General features: G+C 39.4%; 1 protein-coding gene across 1 annotated transcript; it reads left to right on the forward strand.

Annotated features, from left to right (window-relative positions):
• Nucleotides 1-4,240: 4,240 nt before the first annotated feature.
• Dynlt3 (dynein light chain Tctex-type 3) lies at nt 4,241-13,453 on the forward strand. Its single transcript, NM_001013228.1, has 5 exons — nt 4,241-4,303; nt 6,562-6,603; nt 10,541-10,664; nt 11,279-11,356; nt 11,684-13,453. Exons 1-5 carry the CDS (start codon nt 4,274-4,276, stop codon nt 11,758-11,760), a joined length of 351 nt encoding a protein of 116 aa, NP_001013246.1. The 5' UTR covers nt 4,241-4,273; the 3' UTR covers nt 11,761-13,453.
• The last annotated feature ends 679 nt before the right edge of the window (nt 13,454-14,132 follow it).

Consider the following 14,132-nt stretch of genomic DNA (forward strand, 5'->3'; position numbering starts at 1 on the left):
TGTCTAGTTGAACCTCCAGCTTTGTTCCAACTGGAGTTGTGTTTATTATTAGTGTAGATCTACTTCTGGAAATTCTATTTGGATTTTTAAAATAGGTCATTTTTTAAAATAGTTTCCCGTCATTGAATAAAGTGGTCAGCCTTGTCTTTTATATCTTTGAATACATTCAACAACTATTTTAATATCTTTCTGAAAAATCATACCATCTAGATCCTTAATGGGCTCTTTCCATTGTCCCCTGGTTATGATAACATGATTTTATTTCTTTATGTACCTACTTGATTTTTATTGTGGACTTAATATATGTGAAAAATATAAATCTAACTTTTAGCCTTTTTGTCAATGTTTCTATCATCCAGAAAGAATGGTTTTGTTTAGTTTTTGTTTTATAACAGCCACCTAGAGGTATAAGCAAAGTCCGACCACCTTAATCCTACTGCAGGGGCAAAAATGATTTAATACGGAGTTTTGGTAACTTCAAAGCGCAGGTCTGGTATTTCCTTCTTAGTTTTTAATCCTTACGGTTTTTTTTTAACCCAAAGTATGATTTCTTTTTATTCTGAACATTTTTTATTTAGGTTCATATAACCATGAATTTTCTGGGGTGTCTACATGATTAGCATTGTGTAGAGGTTGTTAAATTTTTTGAATCAAATGCATTTCTTGGGTTTCAGAGAGTGGGATTTCTAAGGTACATCAGGACACAAGAACACCACAATAGTGGTGCCCACACGTAGGGCGTGTTTCTGAAGGTGATGGGAGCATATTTGAATTATGGCGCATTTTCCTGAGTGTGGAGCCACGCAGGGACAGAGCTCAGCTTGCATGTTGTCTCTTACTGACACAGTTTTGTAGCTATATTTTCATTTGTGCCCCCTGTAGAAATCCCCAAAGTGTGATTTCTTATCAACATTCTCCTCCTTGGCATGCCACGGAATCTAATTATCTTATGTCTTGGCTTATCCACCTCTTCCTGGAACCAGTTAGGAAACTAATTCAAATGTGACGTTTTACTGTTTTCCTACTTTTTGTCAACATTGTTAGTGAAAAAGTTTATGCTCAGTCCTTAGTTCACCATGAGATAGAATTCAAATCATTTCTAAAATATTTTAAATGCTTTTTTAGGTAAGATTTCCCAAGACTAATTTGAGATCTACTCATGATCCTACTATTTAGGAGACTGACACAAGAGAACACGAGTTCTAGGCCAGCATTGACTACAGAAAGATTCCATTTAAAACCATCACCACCAAATGTAAACAAACAAAATATTTAGGTTAAAATCACTCCTTAAGAATTGCTAGTATCTGTTCTATATCTGTAATCTCAGTACTCCAGTAGCCGAGGTAGAAAGGTTTTTGAGTTCTAGAGTCAGCCCTAAGTTTCATAAGTGAGACCTTGTTTCAAAAAGGAGCAAAGAAACAAAAACGACTTGAACAAGAATGACTTATAAATATTTACAGCCTAAAACCAGATCAAACATGTTTAGAAAAGCCAAACCATGGGTTTCGCTAAAACTGTTTAAAGATCTTATTTGAAATATTTGGCTAATTTATTTTAACATCATTTCTACTTCTTTTTCCTTCACAGCCATATAAATAAATTTAAGGATAGACTCTATAAAGATGAACACACAGGTAAGTAAGCTTACATGATGTTTCCCTATGGTTTTCTGAAACACATATATGTATAATTTAAATAAAGTTATGCCACACTCAGGTGATAATCCTCACTCAAGAGCCTTAGACTATGCAGCAAAACACCCCAATGGAGGCCAGAGACCAATATTGGTGTCTTCCTCAATTGCTCACCATGTTAATTTTTAAGAGTGACTCACTCCCTGAAATCTGGGAAACACCATTTATGCTAGACTGGCTGACTTGCAAACCCCAGGAATCCTACTGTCTATGTCTCCCCAACACTGGGATTATGTAGTAAGCCATATCCCCATCTCTACATCCATCTTTTTGATAGAATTCACTATTCGCAATAAAAACGAAACACTAACCATAGGATTTTTTCTGTCTGTTCTGTCAAAGGGAAAAATCACATGGGTAAGTCATGACCAATTGGGCCTGAGGAAAAGACTCCTGGAGACTAGAAAATATTGCTGATGTTCTGAAGACAGTACTGTGTGAAGACAGAAAGCACAAATACCCTACAAAAGCTTTTGAGCAAATATATCAATCAGGAACATAAATTGACCTTTACATTCCTGGTTATACAAAAAAACATGAACATTATTACTTTAGTTCTTCCTACTTGGGTTTTCTGTTACTAATAAAAGGAGCATACTAATAAAATTACAAAGATTTAAAGTACATTCTCAAAATTATTTGCTACTTCTTCCATTGACAGACCATAGAAGTTGCTTATAGAATGTATGGGGTGTTTTCTTGAATGTATGTGCACCATATGTGCCTAGAGCCTGAAGAGGCCAGAAAAGGGTGTTGAGTCCCCTCGAACCAGAGGTACATACAGCCTTTAGCTAACACATGGGCACCGGGAACGAAACCTAGGTCCTCTGTAAGAGTAGTGATTGCTAACTTCTAAGCCATCTCCTTAGCCTCAATCACATATTTTTTGCAATAGTCTGGCAAAACCCAGAATAGAATAGAACCAGTACAACAAAAATCACATCATCAAGTTTGATTCAATATTCATAAAGTGAGAGTGGTGAATTGGGGGACTTGAGGATTCAGTTAACATCTATATAGGCTTCAAGTTACTTCATGTCTCTTAATTCCTGTTTTACTCTCAAAGTAATAGAAAGGGATTAGAAAACCAATGAGCCTTCTGACTTTGATACTGGGAAACAAAATAGAAGTCATTGTGTTGGGCTGAATATTTCCCCCCACCAAACATATCTACATTTGAATCCCAGAAACTGGCAATGTCCTAGCCTACATGGCCAAAAGCCTTTTGTTTGTACGTGTAGTTAAGACTAACACAGGAGAGGTGGTGGTGGCTCAGAAGCTGTAGGAATGTTACTAAAAGTTGTAAATAGCAAGAAACTGAGTAGCTGCTAGCCCGTAGTTCTCAACTCTCCTATCGCTACAACCCTTTAACACAGTTCCTCATGCTGTGGTGACCCCGGACCATGACATTTTTTGTTGCCACTTCATTATCGTAATTTTGCTACTGTTATGAATTGCAGTAGTAGATGTAAATATCTGCTATACAGGATATCTGATATGCAACCCCCGAAGGGGTCATAACCCATGGATTGAGAACCTCTGTGCTAGTGTCTCCAGACCCATTTTAGATATGTGACCTTTAAAACTGTGAAATAATGCTTTTGGTGCTCTAAACTACTATGTGGTAATTTGTTATAGCAGCAACAGGAAGCTCACAACGGTGTTCAGGAACTTGAGCTTTGCTAACAGACTGCAGCACTCGAGCTAATAGACCTCTTCTATCACATACTGTATATATGACCTTGGATCGGTTACTTCAAATTTTTGCATCTTAGCTGTACTGAGAACAAGAGAATAAAGGAAGGAAAAAAAATCCAAATTTCTGAGAATTTGAGAAAAATCTCAAAACCAACCCCACTTAGTAAAGGAATCCTAAAATAAATATAAACACAGTACTTCTGCTAAGGGTTATAATTCCATTTAGGGCATTTGCTCATTTCTCAAAAATCACACACACACACACACACACACACACACACACACACAGTCTTGATGGAAGAGGGAGGGGCAGCAACTTTAGGAATTGTTTGTACAGTACAGTCACAAAATAGAGGGATTTTTGTTTATCATATGTGAAAACTGAATCTGTGGGGTTTTATATTTTTCAAAGTCAGTAACTAGTACAGGGAGAAATAAGTCAGTTACTTGATCAGCTGCTACACTCATTTGCTGGCTAACTGTGGATGACTGAATTTTGTGCTCAATATCTCAGCAGGAAGCCCTAAACCACTTGTGCTGAGTCTAGACTGGCTGACACAAGATTATCCTAACTAATCCCCACGGAAGCCCTTTGAGCTCTTAACGTGCTTCCCTTATTTTCAGAAGACCAGCCTAGCCTGAAGAACACTCTAGACCTAGCAGGCACCCTTAGCCTTGCTACAGGGCTCAACTCAACCAAAGCCCCTCCCACTGTCCTTTAACCCCGCCCACATCGGGTCCTTGCCTGTTTACGTCAGTAGGGCAGGGCCTACGTAACAAAAGCCCTGGGTCTTGACTGGAGGCGGGGCCTCCCCAGAGGCCAGTGCGCCGCTGAGGAGCTGGACCGAGGGTTTGCTCCGCCCCCGGGGATAGCCACCATGGACGGGTACCAGCGGCCCTGCGACGAGGTACCGCCCCTCTAGCGCCAGGAAGAGCCCCCCAGCCCTCTCTGACTGGCTGTGGAAACACTGCCGGGTGGTCTCTTTAGCCTAGGTCTGCCCCGTGCCGCCTGGATCCTTCTTAGCCTTAGGCGTCTCCCTCTCCCCGCCCTCCCCCCCCCACTTCCCCCGCCCGAGGTCCTTAGGGTAGGCTGATGATCGCGCTGGCCTGAGTGACCTAAAGCGCTTGGGGGCAGACATCGGGGTCTGAGAGGGCCAGCCAAGTGGGTGTACGGAAGGCCTAACTTGGGATGCAAGGGCAGGCGTTGGCAGCCCCGCCCTTTTCCGATCAGGGCCTGGGAAACCGGTCTTCTTTCTGATTCTTCCACTCATTTGGGTCTCCTTTACCTGGTGCAGCAAGGTGACTCTAGTCCTGGGAGTTATCCCCAGGAAAGGCTAGAGGAAGTGCTTTATGGATTAAGAGCCCTTGCTCACTGATTCAGGTTTCCCTAAGCCTCACAAAACATAATGTCTGTTATTTTCCTGTTATTGATGGTGACTCTGACTTTTCATGGCAACCAAGTAATAGGCCCCAAGTTAAAACTGCTAGGAATGACAGATGTTCCATTTGAACCCAGGTCTCTGGCTTCATATTTAAGCCCTTGTTTCAAGGACTTGGAAGGTGAGTCCTGTTGAATTATCGCACAGCCTGTAAGAGTTTGCAAGGACAGAATACACAGAGATTTTCTGCCCAGTGATAGCCACTGGTGAGATACAGTAAAACAAATGATGAGACCTGGAGGCAAAATGTGACGTCATCCTTGTAAGGGGCTTCTGGTCCAATGGGAACTTTTAAGGTACAAGTTTCTGCACAAGATTCTGGACTGCAAGGGAGTATGCATACTTGTAGGCGAATGGTGAAACATGCTAATGTTCGAAATAAGGACTTGCCCCCACCCCCAATCACAGGCTTCTTCCTCAGATTTACCTCCTAACAAAGATGCAAGGAGATCTATTTTGCATTACTTCCTAAATACATGAAATTTCAAAAGAAAAAAAAAAAGTAGAGAAATAAATCCTAGAGTGCTTGTGTAGCACATGAGAAGCCCCGAGGTCATAGCACCAGAAGAGAGAGAGACGCATCCACAGTATTGGGCGACTTTCCAAACTGCAGTGAAATAAATGCACGTCCTTTATTTCTTAGGCCAATTTTTATCTGATTTTGAAGTAAAAATGATATTTTATCATAGGACCAAAATATGAGACCTCTTTTCATAATGTCTCCAACTATTTAGATTTTCATTCCTTTTTTAGGGGAATGGTGGGAACTTGTGTAGAACAGTTAACAGAATTAAAATAGGGAGATCTATACTTAAAACATAACTCCAGGGTTGGGGATTTAGCTCAGTGGTAGAGCGCTTGCCTAGCAAACGCAAGGCCCTGGGTTCGGTACCCAGCTCCAAAAAGAAAAAAAAAAGTAGTAGAATGTAAATAAATAAATTAAATTAAATTAAAATAAACATAACTCCAGGATTTACTTATTTCAAGTAGTTTGAAGTTGCATAGTAGTTTTTATTTTTTATTTTTTATTTTTGACTTTCCAGGGTTTTTGCATAGTGGTTTTTAAAACACAGAAGTGCTGCTTTCTTTTCCAAATGCACGCAAAGTATCTTCATGGAAGTGATTTTTGTTTTACCCAAAACATCTTGGCTTGTATTTCAATCTTATCACATAACCTAGCTTTGCACTAGGTGACACTTAGATGCTATTGAAAATTGCTGCTCACCTAAGATTCTAACAAGCTACTCCAAAAAAATGAAATACCAATTTATACAATTAAATTAACATTAATTTCTAATGACAAATTATTGCCATAATCGTTTATTTGGGAAAGCAATGGTTTGTCTCACATCAGTTCAAAATAAAATTGGAAGTGACAGTTGAGCATCCTCTTCTTGTGGGCCACTTTAGCAGAAATGATTTCCTGTATTCTGATAGCACACATCAGACATCTTTTATAGCTACTAAATGCTAGTTTCTTATGATTTATTATATAATTATTATCTAGAATATTCATTACACTCCCTATTGTAAAAGTACTTTTCAAAAATGGTATTTGCCTAGGTCCTGCCCAATTCTAATGGCTTCACATTAACAGGGAATAGTATCAGGGTCCTCAGTAGACCTAGCACTGTGGTCTTCTGTCACTATGGCTTTCTTAGGCCAGATGAGGGCATCCTGAATATTGCCTGTGCTGAAAGCAGTTTTATTGTGTGTTTTCTTTTTAGATTGGCTTCAATGCTGAGGAAGCACATAATATAGTCAAAGAGGTGAGTTCTATTTGCTATTATCTCAAAGTTGGTTTTGTTGATGGAAAAACCTTTTTTTAATTTTATTTTTCTTGGATATTTTATGTATTTACATTTCAAACGTTATCCCCTTTCCCCCTCTGTCATGCCTCCTCTCCCTGCTTCTATGAAGATGCTCCCACTCCCACCCACCCCCTCCCACCTCAATGCCCTGACATTCCCCTACAGTGTGGAATTGAGTCTTCACAGGACCATGGTCTTCTCCTCCTATTGATGCCAGACAATGCCATCCTCTGCCACATATGCAGCTAGAGCCATGGGTCCCTCCATGTGTAATCTTTGGTTGGTGGTTTAGTCCCTGGGAGCTCTGGTGGTATCTGGTTAGTTGATATTATTGTTCTTCCTATGGGGTTGCAAACCCCTTCAGCTCCCTCAGTCCTTTCTCTAACTCCTCCCTTGGGGTCCCTGTGCTCAGTCTGATGGTTGGCTGCAAACATCCTCATCTGTATCAGTAAGGCTCTAGCAGAGCCTCTCAGGAGACATCCATATCAGGTTTCTGTCAGCATCCAGTTTTTGATTTGTCAGGCCAAAGCTAGAGATGTTAATGATAAAAACAAAAATTTAAAATATTTATTCCGTCTTTGTAGGGGTGTGGATGTAGTACAAGCAGTGAGGCTTAGTTGGACTTTTTTCAGGAAGACCCACTGAAGCTCTGTTTCAAGTCTACAGAAAGAAAAGATACTAAGGATCCTTATTGATTCTAGTGTTATCAATATAGACTACACTGTGGGTGAGGTACTTTAAGAGTACTCTAAAGAGTCAACATTAACTCTGCCAAATCCCAGGTTAAAAAAAAAAAAAAACCGAGCTGGCTCAGGAGGCTTCAATTGCGGGTGTGGCTCTTGAGGCCTGTGTCCTTGCAAGCCCTGACTTGAATTCTGTCTGGGCAGGAGTGGCTCCGTGTGTGTGTGTGTGTGTGTGTGTGTGTGTGTGTGTGTGTGTGTGTGTGTGTGTGTGTTTGTGTGTGTTTGTGTGTGTTTGTGTGTGTTTGTGTGTGTTTGTGTGGGTGTGTGTGTGTGTGTGTGTGCGCGCACACACACACACACACACACACACACACCATCAGTTTCCCCAGAGGCCCTTCTTGCCTTGCCTGACTGCTTGCTCTAAGGGTATAGTCTCATCCGCAGCTCAGCTGGACTGACCCTGTGTAAGTACAGTCATCAGCTCAACATCCCAGAGGGCTAGGCAACATGGAAAACAATTGCTGTATTTTAATAGTTGAAGAATTCTTATTAGATATTTAATTATTTAAAATACTCAGACTGTGTTATATAGCTGTGTATTTATGAATATTGAATTAAAATAAAATGCAAATGTGTTCAATGCCTTCACAGTGTCCGAGAACAAGGAAGAGCAATTAGAAGGGAGAGATAAGGGGGTTGGGGATTTAGCTCAGTGGTAGAGCGCTTGCCTAGGAAGCGCAAGGCCCTGGGTTCGGTCCCCAGCTCCGAAAAAAAAAGAACCAAAAAAAAAAGACAAAGCATTAGAAGGGAGAGATAGTGCTCATCTTATTTTTCAAAATAGAATGTCAAGAAACATTAGCATTAGTGGTTAGTACACATGAAAGGAAAGATGCTGGGTCTTTGGAAAAGCCACTTTAATATATTTTCCTTACCCAAGTTTTGAACCTTATGGAGAGGCAAATGCGTCACTTGAAAGAGTGAAACACTGCCTTTATTGTAGATAAAAACTAGGCTGATGACTGGGTCGTGTTATACTAACCCTTGCTCAGTTCAGAACTTGCAATACTGGCTCTGCATGCACACAAGGGAAAGTTTGAGTCAGCAGAGAGAAGCAGGATAATGTGACTCTTTGGTCTGGGTGGGGATGGGAGAAAACTGGAAAACCCAAGTTCCAAGTGCTGGGGAATGTGGTTTTCTCAGCTTGCTAAGGAAGAACAATGCTGACCACTCACCAACCAGGTAACTTACTCTGTCTCCCTAGGAAGGAATGATGGATGGCGTAAGGGGTCAAGAATGTTAAAGACGTGTGTGTGTGTGTGTGTGTGTGTGTGTGTGTGTGTGTGTGTGTGTGTGTGTGTGTAAGAAATGTGTTTCTATCTGTAAACATGTTGAAGTAAATCTACTGAGACCTCTATCTTGAGAAGAGGTGGGGGGAGCTAATGGGGAACTAAATTTTCACCTATCATAGCATAGAAGTTCTGGACATGCTTAGCTATATAAGCTGTTAACTGAAAACAGTTTGATACCAACTGAACTTGAATTCTAGATTTGAAAGATAACACTTAGGAAAAATCTTAGGCTTCATACATGTTGCTTTGAGGCACACGTCTCTGGTCTCCTTGGTCTTTCTTTCCTGTGTCACCTTTCTATGCCACTAAAATATTTCCATTGAAAAGCTGGAAAGGCTTAAAGGTACAAGCACTTTTTTAAAACCCTTTCGATCATCCTAGGTAATTCTATAATTTCAATGGTCATTTCTGTTTTATTCCATACTCAGTCTCATTCCTTTAATTTCAGGTTTTGATTTGATTTGGTTTGGTTGTTAGCTTAGTTTTTCTTTTTTCTTTGTTTTTGTTTTGTTTTGTTTGTTTGTTTTATTTTTTGTTTTCAAGACAAAGTCTGTCTGTGTAGCTCTGGCTATTCTGGAATTTGCTCTGTAGACAAGGCTGGCCTTGAAGGCCCAGAGTATCACCAGCCTCTGCCTTTGAGTGCTGGCATTAAAGGCTTGTGCCACCACCAGCAGCTTCTTTTAATTTCTTGCTCTGGGCTCTCTCTTCCTGTCAACTTACTTTTACTGCTGAGCTTTTAGAGCCAGTCTTGTACTAGTACTAGAAGACATTTAATTTAGTGAGTGATAGAATTTCCCCCATCCCCAACATTTCCTCAAAGAAAAATTACATTTTAAATGACATAAACTCAAGACTTAGTCTAAAGCATGTTTAGTTTAAACTATCTCGAAAGCACATTTTAATCAATATTGCTTCAACAACAAACATTTAAGTACTTACTGTTGTGCCCAGGTCCTGAGCTTTGCTCTGGGGGAACACAGCACTGTTTAAATCTCTGATTTGTAGTATCTTTAAGGGTTGATGGTAACTAGTTAGGGGCTTCACTTGGCTCAAATCAATGAAGAGATGAAGAAAAGACAAACACAGACAGACACATGGCTAGAAATCTGGGATCAGGCACAGTGGAAGGAGGGGGCCAGGGTAATCTACAAGGTTATCCATTCATATTGTGACATTAAGGGTTAAGCAAAGAAACATCTGTTGGAGACTAGGCCTTAGCCAGTGCATCTGACTTCAAGGCCGTCAATTCATTCTCCTACACTTTTGGTCCAAAACTCAGAGTGAAAAGAGGACAAAGGCATTAGTTCTTGGGAATTGCATCTCTCCCCACAGTCTGGGAACTCGTGGGTAAAGATCATTAGCTAAAACTTTCACAGCAGACAGATACAGAGCCTGGCCTAAAAGCCCAGGTATCCAAAGTGGATGCAAGTAAACACTGTGGTAGATTGTTTGACTTTCTTTTCTATATAATATCTTTATTCACTTCCACTGGCAGGTGTATTAATTACTTCATAGCTAAGCAATTATTTGTCATGAATGGAATTCCAATTATACTCCAGAGAATTGTTTTTAAATTAGCCTTTCTTTAGACGTCTTTGATTAGTGCCTCTGCTAGATTAAGGTCTTTAACACAGAGGCAGTGGCTAATTTATCTTTGTATGACCTGTAAATTTTCGTAGAATGAGATAAGGCTCATGGAAATGTTTAGAAAACTCTTAATCGCTTAGAGACAGTGCACAACAAACATTTAGTAGATATGTGTTTTCTGTTAATGCCTTAGCAGATGCTAACTTGAATGTATTTCTCTTGGAGTATATGTCCAGTTTGGTTCATCTGGGTTAATTGAGCTGTTCTTTCTCCTAGTGTGTTGAAGGAGTCTTGGGTGGTAATGACTATAACCAGAATAGCATCAACCAGTGGACCGCAAGCATCGTTGAACAATCTATAGCTCATTTGGTCAAACTGGGGAAAGCTTACAAGTACATCGGTAAGTGATAATTGTAAGTCCGTCCTCATTAGTTTGCATACCTCTCTTCTGATTTTCTCTGAATTTTGAGAGCGTACCTGAATGATAGGTATTATAGCTGAACACTCATAGTGTAGGATACACTTCTGACTTATCCCTTCAACATAATACACGATAGTGTGCGGAAAGGAGAGGCTTTCCGTCTAAAGTGGTTTGAACTGCTTGTCCTTGGTAGCACTTTGTACCTTGCCCTTTGTAGTACGGAGACCCTTCAATGCTGTCTTCTGCTCATCCATCCATGCCTCCGCAGAGGCCTGTGAAGATCTCCGCCAAGTACAAAGTGGAATATTCTCTGCATTTCTGTCTGAAATCTGTTAATGGCACAGAGCACACAATTTGACCCAGAATTTTTCTGCCATGCAATTGCTAGCAGCGGTGGAAACAGTCCGTGAAATGGCTGAATCCCATGGAGTAAGGTTCAGGGTGGTAGGAAATGTTCAACATAGGAGACTATTTTAGTTGACTGGCTGAATTGTTTTGTGTTACATTTTTAGTTTCTAGAGTTCTAATACAGACCCTGCAGCCTTGCCTCCTTCCCTTTTTCAGTAACTGCTGTTCTGTGTCTTTCTTTGTAGTGACCTGTGCAGTAGTCCAGAGGAGCCCATATGGATTTCACGTGGCCAGCTCCTGTTTTTGGGATACAACATCTGATGGTGAGGGACCTTAAGTGAATTTACCCAGAATCAAAGTTCCAGCAAAGTCAGACTGGAGTTATTACATAGTGCTACTTAAAGTCTGAAAAGATAGTATCAATAGAATTGCTTTGTACCTAGTCACAAGTATGATTTCAGTCCAGTATGAAATGTAAAGACACCATGTGTTGGAGGAAATACTACTAAAATCTTTAAGAGTATGGCATACGCGTGCGTGCGTGCATGCGTGCGTGCATGCGTGTATGCATGTATGAATGTGTATGTGTTTAGTGTTTTAAATGTGAGATTTTGCTAGTATATCAAAGTCCTCTTCTTGTATACTTTCAGGCACCTGTACCGTTAGATGGGAGAATCGAACCATGAACTGCGTTGTTAATGTTTTTGCAGTAGCAATTGTCCTATAACATGTGACACAGTAAATGTGTTGGGTTAAAGCCATTAACTTAAGTTTGTGAGTGTATCCTTTCTTAAAAGTAACAATTACATATTAATGTGCTAGATGACAAGTGTGCAATATGCTTAAAAGCTATCAACAGAGAATTGATATTGTAAGCAGAAGTCTAAGAGGAAGTTGGCAGATTATCTTGTATTCTATACAGCATTATTTAAGGACATAAAATGTTAGCCAACAATTAATGCAGAGATACGGCTGACCTAAAAATAGAATCTTCTAATTATACAAGCCTTTCACTAGTATTATGTTCCCACAGAGATGCTGAAATCTATTTAGATACTAACATTAATAACTAGAAAATGTGACAGGGATAAGTATGTGCATAAAAAACGACAAGGATCAATGCAGAGAAAATGACATGAATTAGCTAATACCTTTTTGGTTTAAGTTTTTTCCTTCGTTGAATTGCATATAGTAGTTCATGGAAAGTAATTTCGACACCCACATGCCAGCCCCCTCGAATGTTGTCATTGCTGCTGTGCCTAACCAGTTTTGTTTTCCTGAGAACTGGCAAATCCATTGATTGTCAATGTCAGTTTCTTACATTTACCCTTGAGGTGGGATTAAATACGATCAACCAGATTTCCTGGGTGAGCAAAATTAGTTTAGTGTATGATCAACGATGTATGACTCAGACAACTGCCTTATAATCCACTCCTTCCACGGGGGACGGCTCACTATTGAATGTGTGCTCTGCATGTTTCTCTGCCAGGCAGACAACTCTTAACGTTGTTTCCCCAGGTCAAGTTTGTTGGCAGCTAGCTGTTCAGTTGGAAAACTGGTGTTTATGTTTGAAGGAAAACAAAAGAAAGGAAGAGAGTCTGGCCCTCTATGGGAAAATTAACTAGAAAGAAAGCACGAATTGCTGACAGAATTATAGATGTAGTTTTTAAGGGTTGCTTCCCACAAAGTAATACATCAAATATGCAACTCTTACTTAAAGGCCTTATTACTAGTCTCAGCTATACAGTAATAAATTTTATCATTGAATTAGTTTCAACTATGTGTGAATAATTTAAAATACTTAAGTAGAGTTAGGACAAGAATAGAAAATACATGTAAAGTGAACAATCATTAGCAGGTTATCTAATATCTCAGGGCTTATGAAATATAGTTCAATTTATTAATAAAATCAAAGATAAATATTAGGATACACAGCTGACCACCAAATGCAAAGTCAGTCTGCCATTTAACCTTGAACGTGAAATCAATTTCACATATTACCATTGACACTCAATCCATATAAACACTGGAATTGCAATTCATTGAATTTTGGGGGTAAGGAAAAGTTTAGTATTAGTGGCAACAGCGAAACAGGATTCTTGTATGAGGACTCCGTGCATGGCTGACATTTTTGCTAAATAACTGTAATGACAAGAATGCAAAGGTAGGGTTTAATGAGGTGACCTGTAGCTTTGGCACATCAGGAGTTCTTTGTCATTACCTTTATGTTACTTTATGCTGCTGGCTCTTGTACCCCAGGAGATTGTAACAGTGACCAAATTATCTGTGCAGTTAAGATTTATTCTTTGATTATTATTGTTGAAGACTCATTTTAAAATTATCAAATCATACCTCGTGAGCTTGCTATCTGCTGTTTCTAGTTTAAAATATAATAAAGACTATCTTATTGTGCTGAAAAATCTGGCTCTGGTTGATCATTCAGTGGTAAAGAAATCAGGATTGGGCTTACTTGAATAAATTCCAAATAGGATAAATGGGGGAAGAAAATACATGTGGGACCACATAAATATATTACAGAAATTAATACATCAAGTGTGTGAGGCCAGACTCAGTTACCCAACAAAACTGTGTCTTAAAAATGTTGCTACCCAAATCTAGTCTTTACCATTACAATTTCATTAATAGCTTCTGTTTTGTGTATTTTATGATCTTTAACATGACAGTTTTCTTTAAAGCTAGTGTAAAATATACTTTGTAACTATTTTTGAACTTGTAATGATAATTTTTAGTGATTTGTCTTGTTTGTCAAATTGCAAATGAGTTGTTGCTTATTTTTAACAAATTGGGGACTTCAAGTAAAATAAGAGTAATCGCATGTAAGCCCTAACTGTGGTTTCTGAAAAGCTATAATTTTGTGTTTGTAAAGTCCAAATAGACTGCCCCAATAATGGCAACATTGCATTACATTTTCTCTTTGTAAAGAGCACATTTCTCTTCTTCCCAAGTTGGGTGTTATTTAATTATGAGCCACCAGATGGGTTTTCACTGTGTGCATTCAACATTGTAATTTTTAGTGATCATAGGATGATTTTAGGGTTTCTTCTTCAACATTTGAGCAAAAATAGTTACATGTTCTTA

The sequence above is a fragment of the Rattus norvegicus genome, chromosome X (assembly GCF_021556685.1).
Source record: "Rattus norvegicus strain SHRSP/BbbUtx chromosome X, alternate assembly SHRSP_T2T, whole genome shotgun sequence".
Lineage (NCBI taxonomy): Eukaryota > Metazoa > Chordata > Mammalia > Rodentia > Muridae > Rattus > Rattus norvegicus.